General features: G+C 35.5%; 1 protein-coding gene and 1 long non-coding RNA gene across 4 annotated transcripts in view; one reads left to right on the top strand and one right to left on the bottom strand.

Annotated features, from left to right (window-relative positions):
• The window catches only part of LOC139039795 (uncharacterized), an 80,714-nt gene that overhangs the window by 2,224 nt on the left and 53,686 nt on the right, over window positions 1-24,804 (top strand). The gene's annotated exons all lie outside the window — the stretch shown is intronic.
• PCDH17 (protocadherin 17) overlaps window positions 7,812-24,804 on the bottom strand; it is a 95,062-nt gene continuing 78,069 nt past the window's right edge. For 2 of the 3 annotated variants that reach the window (XM_014845605.3, XM_044779896.2), the window contains exon 4: window positions 7,812-12,547. In XM_014845605.3, the coding sequence (XP_014701091.1) occupies window positions 11,865-12,547 (683 nt within the window). In that variant the 3' untranslated portion in view covers window positions 7,812-11,864. The remainder of the gene's footprint in view (window positions 12,548-24,804) is intronic. The other variant, XR_011493005.1, reaches the window with a different exon arrangement.

Here is a 24,804-nt window from a genome sequence, read left to right as displayed (position 1 = left end):
GTTCATTTCAAAGTGTTCCTGGTCTGTTGGTAACACCAGCATTCACTTCAGTGTATAATAACTTTATTTTTCACATGCTTAGTGCATGTTTAGTCAAGTTATACCAAATGAAATCTCACATGTCGATTGGCTATGGTAATCACTATTTATATTAATTAGCCTGTTAATGTGCAGACTTTCAACTTTGCCACTGGAGTTCCTGTCACCCTTTTAACACATTACCATTATTATTTTTAAACCAGAGTCATTTCAAGTTCAAATTCATAAAATGTGCACTGGAACCACCCACCCTGCATTACAGATGGGTAAAACAGAATGTGTCAAGAGAAATAAAACTTTTAAGAAACCATTTGCGCTCACCTTCCCCTCACCTCATTTAGAAAGTGAATCTGACATTTTTTGGCATTCCACATATTACTTTGAAAGAATTAAAATCAGTATTTATGGTAGAAAGATGCCTAAGAGATCAATAGAGACATTCATTCTACAGCATCTAGGCATATTTATGGTCACTTAGCTTCTGCTTGAATGTTGCCATTCCTTGATCTGTCCCCTCCCCACCATCATCACCTTTTCTCTCTGGCCCCCACGAACTCCCAATGTCATGGTAGAGACAGAGTCCTCATACACGTTGAGGACAGGTGACTCGAGGTTGGAGGATAAGTTGATCATGCCAATTGACCTGTAAGGCAAAGTAGGCTAGACCCTCAAGATAGTCCCAGAGGCAGACTCTTTTCCCTCCCTTTATAGGCATGGAATTTTGTTTTCCCTGCCCTTCTTAGGCAATCAACTTTAGACTGCTTCGGGAGGTGTAAACAGCCAACCCAAGCAACACCTTTCTCTTTCATTTGATGGAAAGTCTTCTGTTACATGTGTTATTGGTACTGATTAGAGTTTGAGATAATATTCTCAGCTGCAGGAAGACACTGGCCCTGGCCCTGCCAATCTCCAGAGCAGAATATACCCACAAAAGTTGGAGATAAATTCTTATGCAAGGTAATTAAGAAGAATTGCTCAGACTCCTCTTGAAACTCTGGAAGAAAATATGTCAATCCATTTAATATTCAGTGCCCATTATGCAAAGCCCAATGTTGTTCACTCCTCTTTGCTTAACTACATCCTTTTTCCCTAAGGCAGGATTTCTCAATCCCGAGCATTACTGACAGTTTTGACAAGATAAATCTTTGTTGGGGGTGAGGAAGGCAATACTGTGCATTGCAGGATGTTTAGTAGCTACTAGATGCCAGTAGCAATCCAACTTCCCCATCTCTTTTTTTTTTTTTTTTAAAGATTTTATTTTTTCCTTTTTCTCCCCAAAGCCCCCCGGTACATAGTTGTGTATTCTTCGTTGTGGGTTCCTCTAGTTGTGGCATGTGGGACGCTGCCTCAGCGTGGTCTGACGAGCAGTGCCATGTCCGCGCCCAGGATTCGAACCGACGAAACACTGGGCCGCCTGCAGCAGGGCGCGCGAACTTAACCACTCGGCCACGGGGCCAGCCCCTCAACTTCCCCATCTCTTGACAACCAAAATCGTCCCTAGATACTACCAAATATCCTCGCGGGGCGAAATTGCCCCCAGTTGGCAACCACTAATCTTAGGTTATTATTCCCTATTTCAGTGCCTAAATAATGAATAATTATAAACCCCTCTACTGAGATGCATAGAACATTAAGGAAGCACTAAGATAGGACACCTATATCAGTCTGGGAGTTCCTGGGACAGTGGACATCGACAAAAAATTCTTAGGCATGGGGTTATTCTGCCTAACAGAATTCACACAGCAGATACTAGGAGATGCTGGAGAATCTGAGAATGCTAAAAAGCTACTTTTCCAGGGATGAAAATCATCCCCACTCTTGATCTTCGCCTTTCTCTTCTGTCTCTCTTTGCTTCCTAAAGCTTCAAACATGATTACGGATTTCAAAGGAAGAATTATTTCTGGGAAGTGGGAAACATATACATAAATACTCTGCTGAGGGCTTGAAGCTGAGAACTGCAAGATTCAGCAAAGTTGGCATTGCCTCTAGATAGTTGGACCCGACCCAAGAACAAGGTGCTATTAGGCAGCATCTTATGAAGAATGGATCACCAGGCAGCAGCAAGCTGTCCTAGTGTTATTTTCCTGAATTCACATTCAGCTTGGCAAGACTTTCACAGAGCTCTCCCAGCTAGTGAGCCTAAGTCAGGTGTCCTCGAGTGTCTTCTTAAGCTCGGCATTCGGTACAATTCTCAAGTTGAACTAACCCACCTTTCCAACCCTTTCTAACTTTCTAATCAGAAAATACTGTGACTTCATTGAAATATTTTTGCACACACTGCCTCTCTCTTCTTCCGGAATGCATTTCCTGTAGATCTCCACTGCCAAAATCCTGTCCCACCTTAAATGTTCAATTCAAAAGCTGCCTTTTCCAAGAAGCTATTACTGATTCCCTCCCCAGCTTCTCATTTCCTCAGCTGAAAGTACTTGCTCTCTCTATTTTTTTTTTTTGCCCATTGCAGCTTGTATTTCTGTCACAGTACCAACTACAAACTGTATTTGTGTAAATATCTTCATTTCCCAATATATGTTAAATTCTATAGAGACAGAGACTGCATTTTATTAATATCTGTGTGCTCCATTCTATTCAAAAACACACTATATGCTCCATAAATTAGTGTTGAATTGAATTGGGACATCACATTCTCAGGAACGAAAATCACCAGAGAAGCCAGGGTTGACCCTTCATTTATTTCTTTCCTCCCCTGGATTATGAACAGAGAGTAAATTTGAGTAGTTATCTAAAATGAAAGAAATGTTAAAATATGTATAATAGTTGAATTTTAGAGGTGTTTGGGGGAAAAATGCAGATTGAGAAATCATAAGCACATAATTTCAGCGGTAAGGATCTTTTCTTATCTTTAATCAAAGCCAAACATTTCATATGATGAGATATTAAAATGAAGATTTCTTAACGTATAGAAATTAGTAAGGACAGAGTAAGATGATCCACTTTCTATTACTTTTGCAACCTTTCAATGAAGTAGCTAGGCATTTACACAAAGATTTTAAAGAAGATCCTGCATCTTAACCTATTTACCACTTTGTTACCTCTGTTACATTTTATTATGCATTGTGTCCATTTTAACATTCCATGTAGGTTACATCTGAAAAATACTGTTAGTTTTCCTATAACTAAAAAAAAAGTTTGGACATTTTCCACCTGATGCCATTGAACGTATGTATATATATTTATATATATAAACATATTTAATGGAATAATAGATTAAAAAGACTACATAATAGGTCATATTGAGAGAAAATTATGAAATGAAGATGCAAATAAGAGCATAGTCACATGCAAGGCCGTAGACAATTATAGAATGTTTAATACTACAAGCAGATATAGACGAAAATCTGATTTTAAAGGGGGAAGGATAAAATAAAAGTTCAAAAATCTTATCTCAAAGCAAATTATTATATTGATGACATAGTCTTTCAACTGAAATGGTAAAGGAAAATAATATCAAAATCTGATTTCATATTGCTAAAGAGGTAGTACTGAGATATTCAGGAGTCAATATAACAAATAAACGAATAGCATGTCCAATCTATTTGAATTTAGATTCCCAAAACACAAAATAGCTAATTAGTGTTAAAAGGACATTAAAATTTACTTCTGGGCCTCTTGAGAATAAAGTTGGTTTTCTGTAAGTTGTAAAGAGAGATACTAAACAATGTTTTAGTATTCAGCCAGAATCAGAGCCACTTCCTTTTTGATTAATCAGTCTGAAAATGACTTTGACAGCAATTGCAATCTCTCTTTTTCCTCTGATCACTGAAGAAGCCAATAATATGTTATCTAACGTGGATGAGGCAAGCCATATATAAAAAATGTGTTGCTCGTCCCTCAGCTATATTGCTACTGCTTAACTTCCCTCTCTCCTTTATTTTGTGATCCTGGTTGTCGAATATTTGACTCTCATTCCTTCAGATGTGTATATTAATCCATATGTATGGATGTAATATTTCAATGTCTCTTCAATATTGCTAGACTTTATGTAATTATTTCTAAGAAGCCCATTTGTAATCCTATTAATTTAGTATATGCAAAACTTCATGATCTAAAAGAATTCAGTAAAGCCTTTATGATTGCTTCCAGGTGAGGATATACCAAGTTCATGGACAAAACTAACGTTCCACAGCATCCTTTTAGAATATTTTGGAGTACACACCATCAATGTTGTGAAACATTTTTATAGATGGCAATAAAAAATTGAGGGCACTCAAGAGAGCCGTGGTTCTTATGACGTCTTTTCACTTTCTTGGAGACTATAAATCCTATTCTCTGCTTTTCAAATTATTCAACACTGTTATGAACTATTAATACAGAGACAATCTAAATTATATGATGTGACTGTCAATATAAAGGGAAAGGCATATTACTGGCATTATTTAATTTTTTCAGATGATAAATTTAAGATACTAGAGAGGCAAGATATTAAATAGGGTGAAATTGTAGAATTCACAAAATCTGAAACAAGCAGAGGAACTGGACTTTTACTTTAAGTGTTGGCTTAAGGCTTCCTAGTTAATTGACCTTGGATAAGTCCATTTTCCTCTTTGAGCTTCAGAATTCTTAATTCTATGATGTCTGTAAATTTGTGAAAGTGCTCTATAAATTGGAAAATTCTCTACAAACAGAAATTATCAGTATTAATTTAGGTTTGTGTAATTATTCTTTTAGTCAGCCTTCCTGATGCTGTAAACCCCTAAGGAAGTAAGCAGAATCTTGATATCAACAACACTGAACACACACTATGTTTCAAAGAAAATACAGTGATAATCTGTATAAGGTGAACAGAAAGACGCTTCCAAATTTGGCTCTGTTTGTTTTTGAACAATCTTTGAAAAATATTGTGAAATAATTTGAGTACTATAACTTCAGGGAACCAAATTTTTAAATATAAATCATAATCAAAATTTAGATTATTAAAATGCTATAGATATTAATGTATATAAGAAAAAATGAGTGGAACAAATAATAAGTTGTTCCTCTCAAAGTGAAATATTTCATCTGTAAGATAAAAAGTACAAGACCTATCTTGAACTAATGGGTGATAAATCAACCTGTGTAATATACAGTTTATAAAAATTCACTGAAATCTTCCCTCCCTGATTCAATCCTTGCACGTAACATACTCATTATTGATGAGGATTTTAGGCTGGTTAATTTTAAAACTGCAGATGAGAAGCAGGCTCTGAGGACTGGAGTTTGCTTGCCCTTTGTTGGGAAACATTTACATTTGTAAGGGAAACCTCCATCTGTAAAGATGCCTCCCTCTCTGTGCCAGGAAGAAGGCGGATGGCCTCATCTCTAGAAACTCTTAATTAATGCCAGAGGCAAGAACTTAAGTTGTTTATTGTCTGGCAACTTCATGTAACTGACCCCTCCCCCCAAAATTCTCCTTTGTCTTTGGCTGAGGATAATATTTATATGGTGGCTTCTGCCATTTACTCAATCCGGTTTGATTCTTATCTAAAAGTTGTGGGACTGCCCAATGGCCTGACCCTACCGGCACTGAGACCATTTTAACTTTTTTACATATTCTTTCCTTTGTCTTGTAAACAGATAACTCATGTACCTATGCCTTAAATTTAGCCTTACTCTCCGTCCATGTTTGCAGCAGAAGCTGCAACAGCAGCGGCTCCTCCTGCCCGTGGGTCCTGTCCCCACGCAGCAGCTCTGACTGCCCATAGGTCCTGTCCCCATGCTATTCCACACTATTCTCTAAATAAAAGAGCACTACTGCCAGATCTTGAGAGTCCAAGAAATCTTTCTTTCAACTCCTCGGCTCACTGACCCCGCATCATTTCTGATCTAAAATAGTTTGAAAAAACTAAGTTATCTTTTGATAATTTTTTCTGATATGTTAAAAGGGGGAAATGGTAAAAGAAGCCACATTCTCTTTTAAAAATACTAAGAATTAATCCTTAATGTACAATGGGTTGTCCAGCATTAGTAGTGTCTAAAATGAACAGAAGATGATGTATTTCCTTGGTAACCATGCGCAACCATCTCCAAAGGCACTTTATAGAGTTTGAAGATGGTCCATTGACTTGCTGATCTATCTCTATGTGCCATATTGATGCAATAGTGACCTTTAAGAATTTGTTATCTTCATATCCTACAAAGAATGTTCCCTACGATCGTCAAATAATTGTATCTTATGGGCATAGCTTCTTTAAAAAAACATAATTTGAGGGTCTTTAATAGTTCATTGACATGGGGTAAGCCTGTAATATATCTCTCATCACGATTTCCTCCTAATTGCAGCATGGCTAGGTAAAGCTCTTCTTTTGAATGACTCAGTGCTCCCTCAACCCTGGTCAGATGGTTCAGGTGAGTCAATTAACAGGTCAGTCTACTCTCACACTTGACAGCAGTGAATGGCATGGTAGGCATATGGTTTTTCCTATTTTTTTTTTTTCCTTTAGATTGGTACCTGAGCTAACAACTGTTGCCAATCTATTTTTTTGTTGTTTCTGCTTTTTCTCCCCAAACTCCCCCAGTACATAGTTGTATACTTTAGTTGTGGGTCCTTCCAGCTGTGGCATGTGGGACGCTGCCTCAATGTGGCCTGACGAGCGGTGCCGTGTCCACGCCCAGGATCCGAACCAGCAAAACCCTGGGCCGCCGAAGCAGAGCATGCGAACTTAACTACTTGGCCAAAGGGCCGGCACCAGGCTGGCTTTTCCTATTCTTAAAAGTGAAATTATTTTCATTATGAAAAGGTAATAGTGTCAAGGCAACATAAAGCCATTTCCTATGTTAGCAAACATCACCTAGGTGCAAATTATAAGTACCTTGAAGGCAAAATGTACTTGGCTTAGTTTTTTGTACCTTAAGATCCTTGTACAGCACCTGACACTTAAGTGGTGCTCAGTGAAAAAGAAACAGACAAGTTTACAAATCAATGAGTGAAAGAATGAATAGACAAGCTATTTAGCCTATCCCAATAGGTCTCGCCCATAAAGATCTTCTTAACTATGAGAAAACAAAGCACTCTTCTTGATATATGTTATTCTGTCAGAAGAACAGTAAAGTCAAAAAAAGAAACTTAAATGGGTAGAATATCATGTTGGTTTGTAATTTAGGAGATACCACTCACTGAGGGTGAGATGGCAGAAATGTGGGATGTGTGGAGTAACTGAGGAAAAATGCAAACAACCAAATCCAGTTTATAAAGAGGAATGTGTATCAGAACTTACCTATTTGTTTCTCCCACCAGACTGTGACCCAGGTACCATTTCTTGTTTACTGCTTACTCCTGGGGCATAGTAGCCCAGGGCAAACACACAGTGGGAATTCAGTAGATGTTTGTTGAATGAGCGGAAAGAGAGGCTCATTATTTTAAGATGCCATGATAAACATGCATTTACTTTAAAATGCCATTTATAAATATGCGTTTTCATCAGTCATGTAAGATTATGAAGGGGCTTATAAAAATGACTTTTCTTCAGTCCTTTAGGATCTTGTACCAAATTGTCTTCAAGCCAATTGCAAATATTAAAAGCCACAAGTATCATTAGGTTATGATTCCATGGTGATTATTTGACTAGCCCACTTATGTAATCTATCCAAAAGATAAATTATTAAAGATAATTCTTAAATACATTTTTTAAAAATCTTACTTTACAGGCAAACAAATAACTAGCAAAAATTGTTGTGATGCCACAGTTGCTTTCTAAAATAATTATGATCAGGGTCCCTGTACGCAGTGTGTAACACATTACTTGTCTGTTAATGAATTCAAGGGAAGGCAACACCACTATTAGTAATAGCTTTTTATTCGGAGTCCTCATTTTCCAGATAGGTCACATTAAACACAGCCATTAAACAATAGCGTTGAGATAAATCCATACAATGTATGCTGCTTTTGTTGTTGTTGTCCTTGTTCACCAATCACTTGGTGCAGCTAAGAACCTTATGGAGTGATGGGGCTGATAAATGGGAACAGCAAACCGGAAAAACACTGGGGCCAGGAAAGTCAGACTTTAATCAGGTCTCTTTCAATTATGTTTCGAATCAACACATCTTGATAGCCAAAACTCTCATTTGAATTAATGCTCTGATAAATGCTGTCTGTTGTCAAAAGAATATAATTAGACAATAACGAGTGGGCATATATTATGCCAGACCTCAGTCTACTTGTTGACCTCAGCAACTTCTACTCCATTAGGCAACAAACAGCTTTTAACCTGGTTCTAATCAAGCATATTGCTCTATTACTACATACTGCACTATTGACTATTTTTTTATGGTGTCATTTTTTAAATTGAGCAGTGCCTAGATCCTTTAAAGGGAAGTCATGTTTTACAAGATCTCAGCTAATTTAGGAAAACAAAACAAGTCAATTTCCCAACCAGGAATTCAATTAATTTATAGAGCAGTGAGCCAATCTTTGTATATTGCCTGCAATAAGGAGAAGTATGTGAGGTTAAGAAATAATGTGAAAGCGTTCTTTGAAATTGCATGATATGTGTTGGAAATGTTTACTTTGGCATAGGTATAACTAACACTGATTCTCACTACTTTTAACTTTGATGAAAAGATCTTACATCATTTACATTTAATGAAAAGACTGTTTTGTTACTGACTTCTTTTTATTTCATCAGTAAACAATTTTTAGAGCTTTGACTTTCTTAAGAAAATTTCTATAAATTCTTTTCCTGTGCTTGACTTCAGTTATTTAAGGACCTAAAAGGCAAAGTATTATCAGACTATTCATTTTGAATGTGTGGGATTTTTCTGAGGGGTTAGTATTTGGAGGATGTGAATTAAGACAATTTTTTCACATTCTGAATTATGCTGAAACCCCTTGAAAGATCACTGTTTGATCATGTATCTCCCTTGAGAGCAAGTTGCTCCCCAAAGGGGTGATTTTGGCATCTCATAGACTTCCATGGAAGCCAAGCACCAGAGGTCTATGATAAAGGCAGTTGCCAGCCAAACGAATAAAAGTGAGATTCCCTCAACTCAACAATAAAAGCTTAGAGTCCTGACTGCTGAATTACCATCAACTTGTAAATAAATAATCTCTACTAAATACAGATAATGTGTTAAACAGCTAACACTAGTAAATCACTGGTGACAGAGAGCCTAAAGGTAAATCCCTCACACATTGGCACAACCAATTCTGAAAATCTTATAGTGTTTTAATGTCTTTAGACACATATAACAAATTGAACAACTGGTTATTCAGCGTTAAGAATGTTTTAAAGAATAAACCCTACTCTCTTGATTGATTTCATTTACATACTGCCTTAGATTTTTACTAAGTGGCTAGTCTAGTAAGAGAGAGGCAACACTTGGTAAGACTAAATGGAAATCAGTTTTCCATCAAATTTCAGCCAACAAGCTAAATCAACCTGTAGTCTCCTGGCAAAAAGTAACATCATATAACAGAGACAACACATTTCAGTTACATAAATTGTCCAAAATATAAGAGTCAATTAGCTTTCACATGTACAAGATCCCTTCTTTTCTAATTTAAACATTTACGAATAATAAAAACCACGAGTAGAGCTTTGGAAAGGCTGTTACTAGGAACCAAATACAGTTCTCAAGAGAATAAGGCTGCTGGGAGGTGTCCACTCTTCCCTTTCGAAGCAGTTTTGCCAACGAGGTACAGTCTAAAATCTGGACGGCATTTGACGGAAATATTTTCAGTTGAATTTTTTGAGGTTTAAAATTACAAAACTTAATTCAGTTCAATATTTGTTTTTGCTTTTGTTTGTGTTTTTAATATGCAGATTTTATGACATTTATGCTGTTTCTACACTGGCGTGGTGGCCAGAAAAGAAGGCACAGAATTCTCCACCAGTTTGCAAATAATGCGTTTTTCTACTCCAGTGCACAAACAGCCTTTATTTAACTCAGCACCACATTTTCTAAGGTATGGGCTGGAAACTGTTTGTCATGAAGCTGTAAAATGCCAAAAATTTTAAACTCTGAAGGAAAATGTCAATCAAGGCGTTTTCCCATCTGCTGTTACTTCTGCAAGTGCTAATTTTATTTTTTCCAACTCCTGAAATTTGAGGTTTCCTAGCCTCATATGGAAGAAAGTTTGAAATGTGCTAAATGTCACAAGTAAAGGTGCGACCAAATGAAGGAATAGAAGGTGTATTGTTCTCAAAGGACACCAATAAAAAGAAGCAGAAAAGCATTGAGAAAAAGGAAAAACATTTTAAGACCCAGACCTCTTGAAAAACACTACACAGTGTAAGTAACCAATGCTGGTACCATACATGCATTAAAGCATTTTTCATGGTTTTGAAATAGAATGGGAACACGCATCTTGAACCACTGAAGATACTTTTGAGAACCAATCAACAGTATGATATCTACCTAGGCAGAAGCTGTATGTTATTGAGAAAACATGAAAAAGTTTCAGGTATTGGTACAAATGTAATTCTTGTGATTTAGCATGACTTTAATAAAAGCTTCTACAAGGACTTGCACATAACCCTGACTGACGGATGTATTTTTTGACCTTTCAGTTAGCTCCATCAGCTCACTCAAACACATTTTGAACAGATTATGTACTGTAGTACTTGGTAGACTATACATTAAACAAGAGACTCTGCTCTGAGGCACTGCTTCCCACACTCCATGGGGAAAAGGAAGCAGGAAAAAACAAAACTCATAGAGTTCGACAGCTACTGAGGCAACACTTGCCATTTACAATATAAGCCCAAATATTTTTGCAACACAACTATATATTAATTTAATAAAATACACAATATAGCTCTTATACACTCAACAATTTGGCTCATATGCACTGAATCTGCAATAAATCAATAAAAATATGTCATTTGATGTAAACACGTTGAATCTTCTTACACTTGCACATTTAAATGGTCATGTGATTTGTGTATGTCTAAGACATTTTCACTTTCCTGAGCTATTTTAGTGTCCACCAATGAATAAAACATATTAATCATGTTAATTTTCTCTGAATATTATCACTCAATGGCAACTATTTTTCAGAACTTTCCTGGGTCAGATTTAAAACATAGCCATCATTATTTATATGTTTGTTGGACACTAAAATGCTTAAAGAGACATTTTAAACCTTTAAATTTTCTTCTCCTTTCATGAAGTGAATTAGTCTATGTGTGTGCAGGACAAAATGGACTATATCTTTTTACACTTAACTTTTATACGACATGAGGTGTCTTACAAATGACCAAGTTTTTAAGATTTTTTTCGACTAATGATATGGAATGTTCTTTGTGTTTATATGTGTGGCAGGTAACTTTATACAGAAATGTTTACCACAAATATGTGTTAATGTTTGGTGTAGCTTGGACTACTGCAAGGTCTTTTTGGGACTTTCAGTAGAAGCCTATGATGACTGCTAGAAATCCACCACAGATCACAAATTATGACCCTGCTTTGTATGGGGTTTATAGGTAAACAGTTAAGTCAGCATAAATCACGGAGGACAGTCTTAAAGTGATCAGAAATACTTCAATTCTCACACCGCATACCTTCCTAACAGATTGTCAAAAGGTAACTCGCCTCCTCATTCTTGCCTCCTGTTTCTTCTCCCTTTTTTCTTCTCTCTTTTTCTGTTCTCTTTGAGCATTGTTATTTCTGTTCTAATATAAGGTTGGTCAAAACAAAACCATTGTTATCTCTGAAAAAGAAACAGCAGTGAAAAGAACATACTTGTGGGCACTTCAGATGTTCACTAAAAGCCTTAAAGCAGCATTGGTCTTTCTTCCTCCCTGTAAAATGGGTTGTCACCAGGAGGGATCATTTTTAAATCAACAGAAGAGACAAGAAAATGCCAATGCCTTTTTTTTTGTTTTTGTTTTTCACTTTCTCACAGCCACAGGGTCGTTTCCCCGGCAGTCCTGCAAAAGCTTATCAATTTCTCTCACGACTTCCTCTGCATCCACCGACTCTCTGCCCAGATCCCTGTTGGGGTGGTCAAGCTGCTCAAGAACAGCACCCATCTCACTGGAATCCCGGCTGGCTCTAGAATGCACATCTGCGAAGACCCTTGCCATCTGATCCGAAGCCATGAAGGAAGGGTCTCTTGGTTGCTTACTAGGCGACAGATACTGACTGTCATTGGGCAAGTACTGGCTACTTGCTTCAGCCAGGGCTCCAGCTTTTGCCTCGCAACCATCCAGAGAGCCTTTTGTTGAGGTGCAAGGCTCAATGCACGCCTTGGTTGGGCTGCTTGATGCTGAGGGGACCTCTTGGAGGAGAGGGCTCAGGGCACGTTTGGCTTTTAAATAAGGTTTAACATTGGCAATGAGAATAGTGTGCTCTCGCTTGTCTTTTCCAAATGTACAAAAAGTCTTTTTCCCAGTGGGATTCACAGTTTCATAAGTCTCAGTCTCGACATTAGCTTCAACTGTGGGTACAAAGAGATTTGTGCGGTAATCTGCATTTTCAGCTTGATTGGCTGCAGGGAACTGTGGCATCCAACACCTGTCAGAATGACCAAGCACTCGGCATTCATCTGTGCAATTAACGCACTCTTCTGGTTCTGCAAAACAAAAGAGAAAACAGCAAATCCAATCATTAGAGTTGCCTTTAAATTTCTACCAAGGCTGCAATCAGCTCTCAGTGGGCTTACTTGACCTCTGGTCTCTTAATTAAAAAGGAAAAGAAAACAATAATTAAAACATTTCAGGACGGTTGCATAAACCTGCTGTTTGAGACAATGGTTTTATTTAAGTCTATCCTCTAGATATTAACAAATTCCCATAGCCTGGGAAAAAGTAAAAAGTGGCCATTGGAGAATCATTCTCAGTAGAATAGAACATCACTGTAAGCTAATCTCCTGGGGATATCAGTTTGTCTTTGTTCCGTATAACTCATCCTGGAAACGGTGAATTTCAAAAAGGATTATCAGGATTAATTTTTCAAATCAAATAACAGGGCAAAACTGGATTGCAAACTTCCATAACAAGTCCTAAGCTGCCTTTTTTTTTTTTCATGTTTTAGCCCTATTTTGCTTGTAATTGTTATTTTGGTGATAGTCATAAAATAAAAGGTTTCCTTTAAAAGCCTGCTTTTCCTACGGAGAGTAGCAAATGGAATTTTCTATCAGAATGTGTTATGAATAAGCTTGTCAAAAAGTGCACATTCCTATTTTATTAGATATGCGTATGGATCATGTAATCAGTTTTCTTCACTTCAGCTTTTTGTTTTTGGTGTAAGTAGGTGAAAATGGATTTAGTCAACAGATACAGTTGAGAATGAATGACAAATCACGGATTCCTATTTTTAAAGATAATGCTTTCTGTGAGAATTTTTGCTTCTCTTCTTTGTCAATAGGCATATAGAGAATCTAAATAAAGCATTTTTTAATGATCCCTATTTCAAAGATGCTGAACAGGAAAATATGAAAGAAAATTCCTTCATTGTGACAACAGCTGCATACTTCCATGACCCTAATATTTTAAACTATAACTTTGAACTACATCTTCCCAGTTGTCCCTTCATCTACAAATGGTTGTTCCCCTTATGTGTAACGATCCTTTTTAAATCAGAGACTCTTTTTTTTTTCAGCAGAGGATATTTACAATTTACATCTATGTGATGGGAATAGAATTCCCTGCACATTTAGGAACACTTGGGATTGCCTTTTAATTGATGCAAGAGGATCTCTACAAATTCATAGTGTCCTGTGCAAGGAAAAAAGTCCATGTGAAAGATATTTAAAATAGAAAGCAGTAAATTTAACAGTAGTGATAAATTTATACTGTTACTTTTTAAAATCATATATAAAGTCTGAATTTATATATAAAACATATAAATAATTCCTTATCCAAAAGGAAAAAATAAACAACAATCTATTTTGTCTCAAAAGATTTTAGGATAAAATAATTTCGTACGAGACTAAAAGGTTTTAGAAAGGAATCAAAATGACGTCTTGACAGAATAAAAAGACTGTGGCGTGTATCAGTCACACTTGTGAAATGTTAAAAAAATATTTAGGTAATTTGCCTCTATTTTAATTTTGTCATGTTTTTAAAAATTTATTTACCTATGAGTGAATGAAATATGTTAAGTTTATCATGTAATGCAGGCAAGAATGCTGAAATGTGCTCTCAAAGCTAGGCATATAAAATTTTCGAAGAAGTCTTCCTGTACGGATTTAAAGTACAGCAGAGATTAAAAAACCAAAAGGATATCAGAAAAGTTTAATATCAGGTATCTCTCTTCTTTGCCTATTCTGAATGGGAATCATAAATATTACCTCTGTATCTGTGTCAGTAAGTGTTAGAAAAAGATAATATGTATCATTTTATTCAATCAATTTTATCTTTCAAAAAGACAGTAGAAAACCTTACTATCTATTTCACTTGGTAATAACTTTTTTATCTTATAGGCTTGTGATTTTTAAAAAATTCCTTTACAACCCATACACTCAGTTTGAAATACAGCAACACAGTTTTATATTCCAATATTGACTGGCCTTCCATTTCAGCAATTTGGATAGACTAGCATTGAATAAATTCAATCTGAATTGAAGAAGCGAGTGAAAGAGAGAGAATAATGCAGATGTATGAATGTGTAAATCGACCTCGAATTTGAAACCATCAACATAAAATGATTGTTTGCACTTCAAGGCTGAAAATCTGCAGCTTTTTACTTGACTTCTTTATGTCACATCCTAGGGAGCAAATTTTGAGTATTGATTATGATACATTATAAGCTGTTCACCTAGCGATTAGACTGTAATTTTGACGGCAGCAGTTCACACACAGCGAAGAAAATCGAATGACACTTTTGTACTAGAAGCACAAACTGTGAGCATAAAGTGACCTATAGCTGCCAAGGGTCAAATAAGGATTTATGGGAGAGTGGAATTATTTCTGAAGTAACATAAATAAATAGATAAATCAGTAGGCACATGAAAGAGATATAGGTAGGATATAATGAATGACTAGCTGGACAAAAAAAAAAATAGACAAAATGAAAAAAAAGAAGAAAAAAGAAGGAAGAAGGAAAGCTAAGTGAAGGGAGAGAGGTAATCAGGAAGCGAGGAGGGAGAGGAGAGGGTTTTAAGAAAAGGGGAATTGTATTGGCAGGCTTTCTGCCGTGTGTACCTCCTAGTATATACGTTTTTAAATCCCCTCAATAAAATAAGGGTCTATAATAAAGAATAATAGTGTGGAGTATTTTCTCAAGCCCTAGAGATATAGAGGTAGATAAATCAAACTTCTTTCTGTACCTCAGGGAAAACGGATCCCTGAAAAGATATGTTAAAGTGTAAGCTATAGAAATTAAAAAGTAGCAAATTATATAAACAGCCACTATTTGCATAGATTACACATTTGTATCCGAAACCAAATTCAGAAACCCTGCACAGAAGAAATCAAAGCAAAAATAATTGATCCAACGTTCATTTTTTTTCTTCTGGACCAATCTGGGATAACAAAGAATTTATTTACCATCATTTTCATCCTTGCCTCAATATAATATGATTATCCTTTCACAGAATGCACCCTTTGCCAAGAAAGATGGTATAATCCAAATGGTGTGAAAATGAGAGAAACTGAGAGATAAGCATGTTTATGTTGCAAAGAGAAAACAATTCTAAAGTCCAGGAGCTGGAATTCAGGGCAGTTCAGCCTATAGGGAAAGCTCATAGTGTTTAATTTTTAAATGCATGATTCCCTGAAGCATCAGGTGACAATCAGATAAATTTAAATACTTGTTTAGTATTAAGAATCATTTTCTATCCTCCTATAGTCACATCTATTATACAAGCTCCCAAAGGGAGGGATCTAAACACAGTCATCTTCATCAGTTAAATTTTGCATCTTAATTTATGTGATAATTTTTGCAAAAGATATAAAGTCATTCAAATGATGATCGTACTTGCAGTTCAGCTGCACCACAAACCATACACACACGTGTATAGATCTTTATTTGTATATGTGTGAGTGACAAAATTGAGCTTTCTCCAAGTGTAGTTGAAATGAAATTTAAGAACTTAAATGCTTATCCAATGCATTCCTGAAAACTAAATATTAGTAACTGTCATAAGAGAAATAAAGTGAATCAATAAAATACACAGGAAAGTTCTAGATTCATAATATTTGGGATAACATAAATACATATAAATACATATAAACATATTTTTATATATAATGTACATGTATATGTATAAATCTTTTTATTTACAATCTCCAACAAACAACATTTCAACCTTTCCCTTTGCCCTACTACTGTGAGTGTGAAATCTATGCTTGGATCAACAAATTGACTACCTCCGATTTTAGAACTTTATATAATTCACATTGATTTAGACATAAAGATTTCTGAAACCTGCATATTCATATTGGCTGACATATCTGAAAGCTCCCTCTCCCTTTTTTTAACCTAGACTAAGCAGTTTAATAACTTAATCTTAGAAATATTAAGCAAGTAATCGTTTTGTGCCAAAATATACCTTCAAAGGAGCTGTCACTGTGGAAGTTACATCCAGGTGAGGAAAAAATATTTAGTTAAAATATCAAGTTATCTGCCCTTAAACTATTGAATTTTAGCCATCTTCCACAAAGATTACCTTAACTTAATGTTTACAAAGTGATTTTAATGTAATGTTACTATATATCCTTAGGAGTGCCAAGTCATTTCAATGATGGGTAAAAGGTGCCAACAATTACTATGTGTAAGATTAAAATTTGAAGCCAAAACACTATGTAAACCAGCAAGGATTAACAAAAATTAAGGGGGCCTCTGTTGAACATAGTTGTTTTGAGAAAGGTCAGAGAAAAAACTCCTCGCGTGTTATGACTCAGTGGTGCTCACTGTAGAGGAATCATGTTGAGGAAACAGGCCATAAAATTTCTTACTTCAGAGTAAATCAACCTCTGTATTCTAATCTGTCTCATTCTCAAGCAGGAAATATCACAAAGGAAGCAGTCAAGCTTATTTGCCCATCTTCAAAGCACTACACCATGCCATCCAAAGAAAGATACTTGGCAACTAATTTGTTACCACTTAGGGAAATATTAGAAAACATGAAAGGATTTCCTCGCCTTAGTTTCAAATTTGCCTGCTGCCTCCAGAACCCACATATTTGTACATCTGAAAACATGCATATAGTTTCTAGAATAAGAGTTTCAGATACACATCTGATTTAATTTTTTATAATAAAGAAATAAATGTCTGTGTCTTAGAAATTTGAAAACCAAAATCTCTAAGTCAGGGCATCACTGGGAGGTTCTGAAGTGCTGTGGCCATGGGGGAAGGATATCTAGGAGTTTTCTCTGCATTATGACTGTCAACAAAATGGTTTTATTTCTGCTTGTAAACAGCTTTAAACAGGAATAGCACTCTTCTATTGGTGCCGTGGTTGCTACTGTTTCTAACAGAATCTTAAAATTAGAGTTGTTTCCAAGTAGACAACTCTATAAATGGAAGTCCACTTTTTATTTGTTCTCATTTTTCTTTTTTATTTCTAATTTACCTTCTTTCACTAACATAAGCTTTCATAACACCTAATTAGTTGTCTGGAAAAGGAGAGAGCAGACACCCATCTCTATTTATGGCTGGCACAAGTGTTCTGCAGAATAACTCTACAGAATTTAAACTAGGCACCCATCACAGATTATCTACCAGCAAACAATGACAACCAAGACCTTAGACTGGCAGTTCATGTTTACCAGTTTTCTACTGAAAGGTTTTAATGGTGTAACCACAACTCGCTTTTACTGTCTTTTTCTTTCTTCAGCACACACACACTATTTCACACGTGCGTACATACTTCTCTATCAGCACAATAAATAACTTATCCAAATATATTCTAAAATATCACAGAAAAATATCAATACTAAAATGGAAATCTCATCAGAACCCAGTCTAACAAACCTCTAACAAAATTTTTCTTTCAGTAAATTGACATAATTTGCAACATCCTGTGAAGTGACACTTTTCTAACATAAATGGTTCTTTCTTTTTTGGGGTGATATTGATTATTATTCATTCACTTCCCTTTACCATCCTATAAACGCCTTACACTTGTTATGATAGGGGGAGTCATTCCATGTAAATGGCACCTTATATTCATTCAAATTATTTCCATTTATGATTTCTAGGTCCCATTTACTACCATAATAGTTAAAAATAAATTTTCTGATTTCACTCTATCTGACTATGAGAGAGAGAAAAATTTCACTTTCATTATTATTTCTGGAGACAGTGTTGGAAAGTTATCTCAAAACTTTTTTCCTTGTGTCAGAATAAAAAAGGAAGGAACATTCTTTTACAATTACAATTATTAGAATTTTACCACATGCTTTTTTTTTCTGCTAGTGTTCACATAATTGCCAGGCTTAATTTTAGCAAAAGTTTTAATAAGCTTGGTGCATCTCTTAAGCAGGGAAAAGCAAAGAAAAATGTGGCATCGGAGAACTAATCACTTTATTTTAGCTAAACGATCTTTCATCTACTGCATTGTATTTCCCATGTTTCTTAACTGTGCACGGGGATCTATGTTAGTTTACTAGTCAAGTAACTGATATACACATACACAGATGTGAAATGTGTTTTTGCTTCTTTTATTTTTCAGTGTAAGGGGGATCATGTATCTGGTTACCATATGCTCATTTGCTCATTTCAGGAGGATGCCCATTCACATAGTGATATAATGATAAAACACTAAGTATAGAACTCCAGGAACTTAAATTATTTCCTAATAATTGGCATAAGAATCAGAATTTAGAAACGTAGTTCACATAATAAAACTACTATGACAGAAATGTGTGTATTTTTAAGTGGATGCACTGCCAACCTGGTTTCCAGATTTTACCTCCATTGTGAAATGCCATCCTATCTGCTTTTGATAGGCAGAGAGCATAGTTTGAAGGGAAGTTATTACAATATTGTCAAATAGTCAAACCGTGACAGCTTTGAAGTACCGGTCTTGTACTGTGCACCTGCATCGCACAATGCTTCTGCGTGTATTGCCACGGCTGCATTCAGACACCAGAAACCACTGGCCTGTATCGTTTTCAACTGAATCCAATTGCAGCTGGGTATCTAGAGTGCTTGGAGCATCTGCACTTACCATTCAGTGCACCTGCACACCTTCAGTGATGGTTTTAAGTGGTTGTGACCCTTTGGACATACTAGCATGTCTACCAGAGTGAACTTTCTGGCATATATGTTAGAAACACGTAGAGAATGCTCTGAAATGAAGAAAACTTAAATGGAAATTCATGTTAAAGAACGTAATGCTCTGGCATGAAGAAAACTTAAATTAAATGGAAACTCATGTTAAAGAATGGAAGCAAAAGGATATGAAGAAATTTGATATGGAAGTACCAGGAGCATAAAAAAATGAAAATCTAAACCATGCATTAGGAATCTATGGCACAGATATAACTGTGTCCCATGGCACACTGCTCTGAGATGAACATTCAAAATTTAGCTGACTCCCTGCCCCAATTCTGTACTGTAGGCACAGTCATCCCCTGGGGCAGCAGCAGATGCTTGGAAGTGAAGGCACAGATAAATAGGACCATCTCTTTCTTAACAGGTACCCTGAGGAGAGCCGGCTCTGTAGCTTGATAATATACTAATGGAACAGGGTTTGTATTTTTTGTGTGAGTGTGAGAAAAAAACTCTAACAGAACCTTTCAAGAAAAAAAATACAACTCAAATGTCCCACCAGAGTAAAGACAGCTCAAATTCAGTGGGTGCATTAGATGCATAGATGTGTGTAGTTTAGCAGTTAGTTTAAAGGATTTATACTCAATCACTCATAAGGTAAGAATGAGTTAAACATCAACTTCATGCCTAGGCATTGGAAGTTTTCCAGCAAAGGAATCTGGAATAAAATGTTGTAGAACAGGTGTTATGTCAAGTAAAGGTTTGTGGTAAATCAACCTATGTCTATCTGCCTCTAAAATTCTCCAGTCTGGAAGACTACATCTCCTCACCAAGGACTTTACACCTTGATTGGAAACTAGACACTAGATTTGAAATCATCATAGGGGAAATGATGTTAATCAATTACATTTTGAATCATGTCATATGAATGTCAAGCAACAGATACAGAGCGAAAAGTGTAGACTGTAATACTGTGAAGGGCTCTGTACAAGGGTGGTGCTTAATGTGCAGTTCAAAGGTTGATCAGGGTTTCAACAGATACTGGAGAGCAAGGAGAAGGAGATCCTGGTGAAGAGATTAAAAAATGAAACAATCACCACACAGGAGCGTTCATTTCACAGAGTAGTAAGAGCCCAGCTTTAAAAGTCAAAGGATGTAAGTTGCAATGCCAAAAAGTAAAATAATTATGTAGAGGAAATTGGCTAGGTTTTAAAAGAGAATGAATGGAAAAGCTCCTAATAAAAGACCAAATTTAATGTAGCAGGCAATAGAGCACTAATATAGGTATTTGAGCAGTTTATTGTATGTCTCAGAAGATTCTTGAAATATTTAGGTGCTTTATTGCAAAAGTATTGGATGACATGTATGAACATGGGGGCACAGGGCAAGTACTATTCAAGTCAGCATCATTTGTGGAAACAGATATCTAGAATTTTGGCTCTAACCAGGCTATCTCCATCAGAGCACAATAGGCTTTGGCATGATTCAATGGCATAGTCATTCAGACCCCAAAGCAATGGTACTCTGTTTGCATCTCATCTCACTCCAAACCTAGAGAAATGTATGATGATTCAACTGGTATTTTATATGAACTGTGTAAACCCTGCATTTTATAACTCTGCATTAGAAAAATATTTCTTGCTACATCTACTTTATCTCTCTTCCCTCTTTCTCTAATTTGTTATTATTAATAACCAATCATAAGACTTCATATGATCACATACTTGAAAGATTAAAGGATTTCTTTAGAAGATCAGAAAAGAGAAAGTTTGGAAGAAAGAAGATGTTTATAGATATCTAGGAGAGAGGTAATAAATACTCCCACAAGACAAGGAGAATGGCCACAGATAAGGTAAATGTGGAATCTCAGAAACCTTTCAAATTTGATTCTGGATATTCAAGAATAAATAATGAAAGAAAATTCCTGAAAATTTTCTCCCAAACAAGCATTTCTATTTTGGATCAAGATAATACCACCATTTTCCCATTGAATTATATATCCTAGCCTTGCTGGCTAATTCTTATTGTCTTTTAACTGTTTGCCTCATTGAGATCCTTATATTCTTTGAGGATCAAGACATCGATACCATGGTGTATTCTTTCATGTTCTGTTCCTTCAGTACACAGAACACAATACTCACACTTCTGAATTTGAACAGAATGCTGTCATTGACGTAAAGAAAGATTAAATTTAAAAGGTATCAAATGTTATTGGTAATCTATAATAGGAGCGACTATGCCTCACAAATTACTCAAACCAAGACCATTCCTTTTTCAGGCTTTAATGTCAGTTTTCAGGATGATCGCAGGACCTAAACAAAGTTATTCCTAATAGTTCTCTTTTGCTATGAGATACACAGACTTTAAAGTAACATCAGATCTGTCTGTTAAATATCATGTTTATATAAAAATCCAAAGTTCTCTATTTATTATTGAGGGTACGATTTTAAATAAGATAAATAAATCCTGTCTGACAGACATCCACTGAAACATGGAGGTCAGAATATATTCCCCTAGGGAATTTTTTAAACCAGTGACTCTGTTACTGAAATTATAGCTTATATTTAAATAATCACCTCTTTATAATTTTAAATTATGGAAAACAGTGAGTATCCTGAAAACCTACATCTCAGCATCTACAAGTCTCTTTCTTCTCTCCCAGGTTTCTCCTTTTGTCCTCTTTTGATTCTATGGCATTCAAATGTGCCAGTTTCACTTTTGTGTTAAGTTGGTTCCCTCTGTGTCTTACACTTTAACAGCTATCATCAAAATGTGAATTAACTAATAAGCCCTTGTAATTTTAGAGTCTTCAAAGGGTTAATACAGCTTCTAAAGGAACCTGATTTATATGCAGTGAGAAACCTATGCTGTGGCATGCAATAGTTAGTAAAAGCTGTTTGGTTTACAAGGACAAATTTAAAATTCTAACAACTTAAATAATACTGTGAATTTCAGACCCAAGACTATAAATATGCTACTCTTCTTCATCTTTAGAGAGGATGTTTTCCTCATGCTTTTATTACCTTTGTAAGCTAACCTCATCTCTGATAATAACACCATTTTCTGATGACATGGATGAATACATAGAAAATTGAAGTCATCCTCCTAGCAAAGTGGTAATCCTGTAAGAAAGGTCAAAGAAAACATGCCTATTAAGCCAAACTCCTTGTAAGAAGCAAGCAAGATAGTCTTATTAGTGTTTTTCTCTCCTGCCTGCTATCTGATTTCTACTGGGATATATATCTATTTACTAGTTTAAATCCTGCTGTTCATCTTGTTTCTAGCACTTGTTTGTGTTCAATTGCTAGAGACAAGTAAACAGAATAGGGTGTCATTTTTAGCATTCTCAGAAAACAGAGTTAATTCAGATGCAACTAATCCTCTCCTGCTTATTATTTAGTAATCATGCCTGTCAATAGGATTTGGGAGTCCCAGAAGCTAGATTTTTATGAAAGATTTTAATATTTTTATGTTTTTAATGACATTCTAGTCTCCAAAAGCTATTCATTAAATTCATAGAACTCTACTCTAGAGATAGAGCTAAAGTTTCAATTAAGTTACCTGAAATTAGATGGACACGGTTCCAAAAGAACAGATGGGTGCCTTGCTTAGATCAGTATTTTTAAAAATATGATGTTTTTAAAGAAAAAAGTAATACAAAAGATGTTTTCTTTTAAGATTTAAAGCAGTGGGGAATATATTTGAAACTATCCTTCTCCATAAAGGATTTCTACAAAAATTATTTATATTATAAAAATTAAAAAATTAACTGAAACTAAATATCCTCAATGTGCATGCATGCACACACATGAATTACAATAAATATATATTTTCACCAAAATTGTTTCCTGTGAAATGAAGTCTCTGAGAGAACCATTAAAATTGACGGTATCCCGAAGGTAACTTTAGAACAAAATACAGGCCCTTTGAACCAAAACATTTTGGCCTTGATCTTACTAAAGCAACATCTCCTATCACCCAGCTGCTAATACCATCACTATTATTGATACTATTAGTCTACTATTATAGATAATTTAAAAATATATAAAGAGTAGGAAAGGAAAGATAATTGACTTTTTGAAGAAAATCTGTTCTTGGAATTACTTCTCTAAAACCATTCTGCTCTTCTACCATTTAGTGAACTGTAAGTTTATTGGAAGCTGATGTTTTTTATCTTGTATGATTGGGTCATCGCAAGAACGAAAATTTAAGCAAAATCAATACACTCAATATCCATGTTCTAGAGTAAATGTACAGAAGTGTTTCTTATAATGGATTTTACTGGCAATGGCAAGCCATTTTTCTAGTAACAGCTTTAATATTTTGTAATCATTAAAACACACTGAAGCAATGAATAAATTGGGAAAAGAGGTCAGTAAACTCACATACAGAAAGATAGGGGATGAGGCCCTCTGAATCACTCTGGTTTGTAGTCAAATTGAAGGCCAAAATGCTATTGGAGAAGGCTATCCTTGAATCAGAGCAAAGATAAAAATGTGGTTTTAAAGGCTATGAAAATCTTTCCATACATAATGCCTTATATACATCAAAAGGTGTCTACAGTAGTGTTTTAAATACTTTCTTATCTTGGAGAGTACTTTCTGTGATTTAATTGATAACCAGCTATACCTGGAGCAAGGAACAGATGATAAAAGTGAAACATATTCCCCATGAGTAATAATAACAGAAAAATAAATATAAATATATGAGAATTTGTCTTATTTTCAGACTTGTAATCTAAATCTAATCTAAAAAGAAATTCATATTGACATCACAGAGAGAATTCACTGAGACAGTCTTTTTTTAATTCAAGCGTGCTATATTTGAGTTTCTCCCTTTAAAAACATGTCTGCTCGATCTTAGAAGGAAGCAATCCTTTGTACTGGCTAAGCTATTTTTGAGGAACTGCCTGACAATTTACAGGGTTATTACTGAAAAAGGTTATAATCTGAACTACTCACTTTGGTGTTCAAAGTCCTCCATAATCTGTTTCCAATAAATTCTTTAGGCAATTCTATCATTAAAGAAAAAATAAACTTAAATTCTAACAACTAGTCAAATTTGTACACTTTCTTTTACAGCAAATCTCTTTGTAATCTTTCAGAAAATAGTAGCATAACTGAATCCTAAAATTCCTTTAGAATGTTGTGATTACTTAAGTCAATTACAGAATGTGGAACCTGCTACTGGGCACATATTTGGGATCACAAAGAGTCTTCTCAAAGGAGAGAACAACTTGAATTTGAGAAAGTGTCTCTTTAACCTTAAATTTTTAGATAACATCTAATTTTTTAGATTCAGACAAGTTTTTTTCCTTGATCTAAAATTATTCAGTTTTGGGGCTGGCCCCGTGGCCGAGTGGTTAAGTTTGCACGCTCCGCTGCAGGCAGCCCAGTGTTTCGTTGGTTCGAATCCTGGGCGCGGACATGGCACTGCTCATCAAACCACGTTGAGGCAGCGTCCCACATGCCACAACTAGAAGGACCCACAAAGAATATACAACTATGTACCGGGGAGCTTTGGGGAGAAAAAGGAAAAAAAAAAGTCTTTAAAATTATCCAGTTTTAAAATACATGTTCCACCCAGAAATGGAATGGAAATTAACTATTTAATTTGACAAATTTCAAATAAAATGTTTACTTTAATGTTTATTCATTGAATTGATAAAAA

Source organism: Equus asinus, chromosome 11, assembly GCF_041296235.1.
Source record: "Equus asinus isolate D_3611 breed Donkey chromosome 11, EquAss-T2T_v2, whole genome shotgun sequence".
Taxonomy (NCBI): domain Eukaryota; kingdom Metazoa; phylum Chordata; class Mammalia; order Perissodactyla; family Equidae; genus Equus; species Equus asinus.
This window is presented reverse-complemented; position numbering and strand designations above follow the sequence as displayed.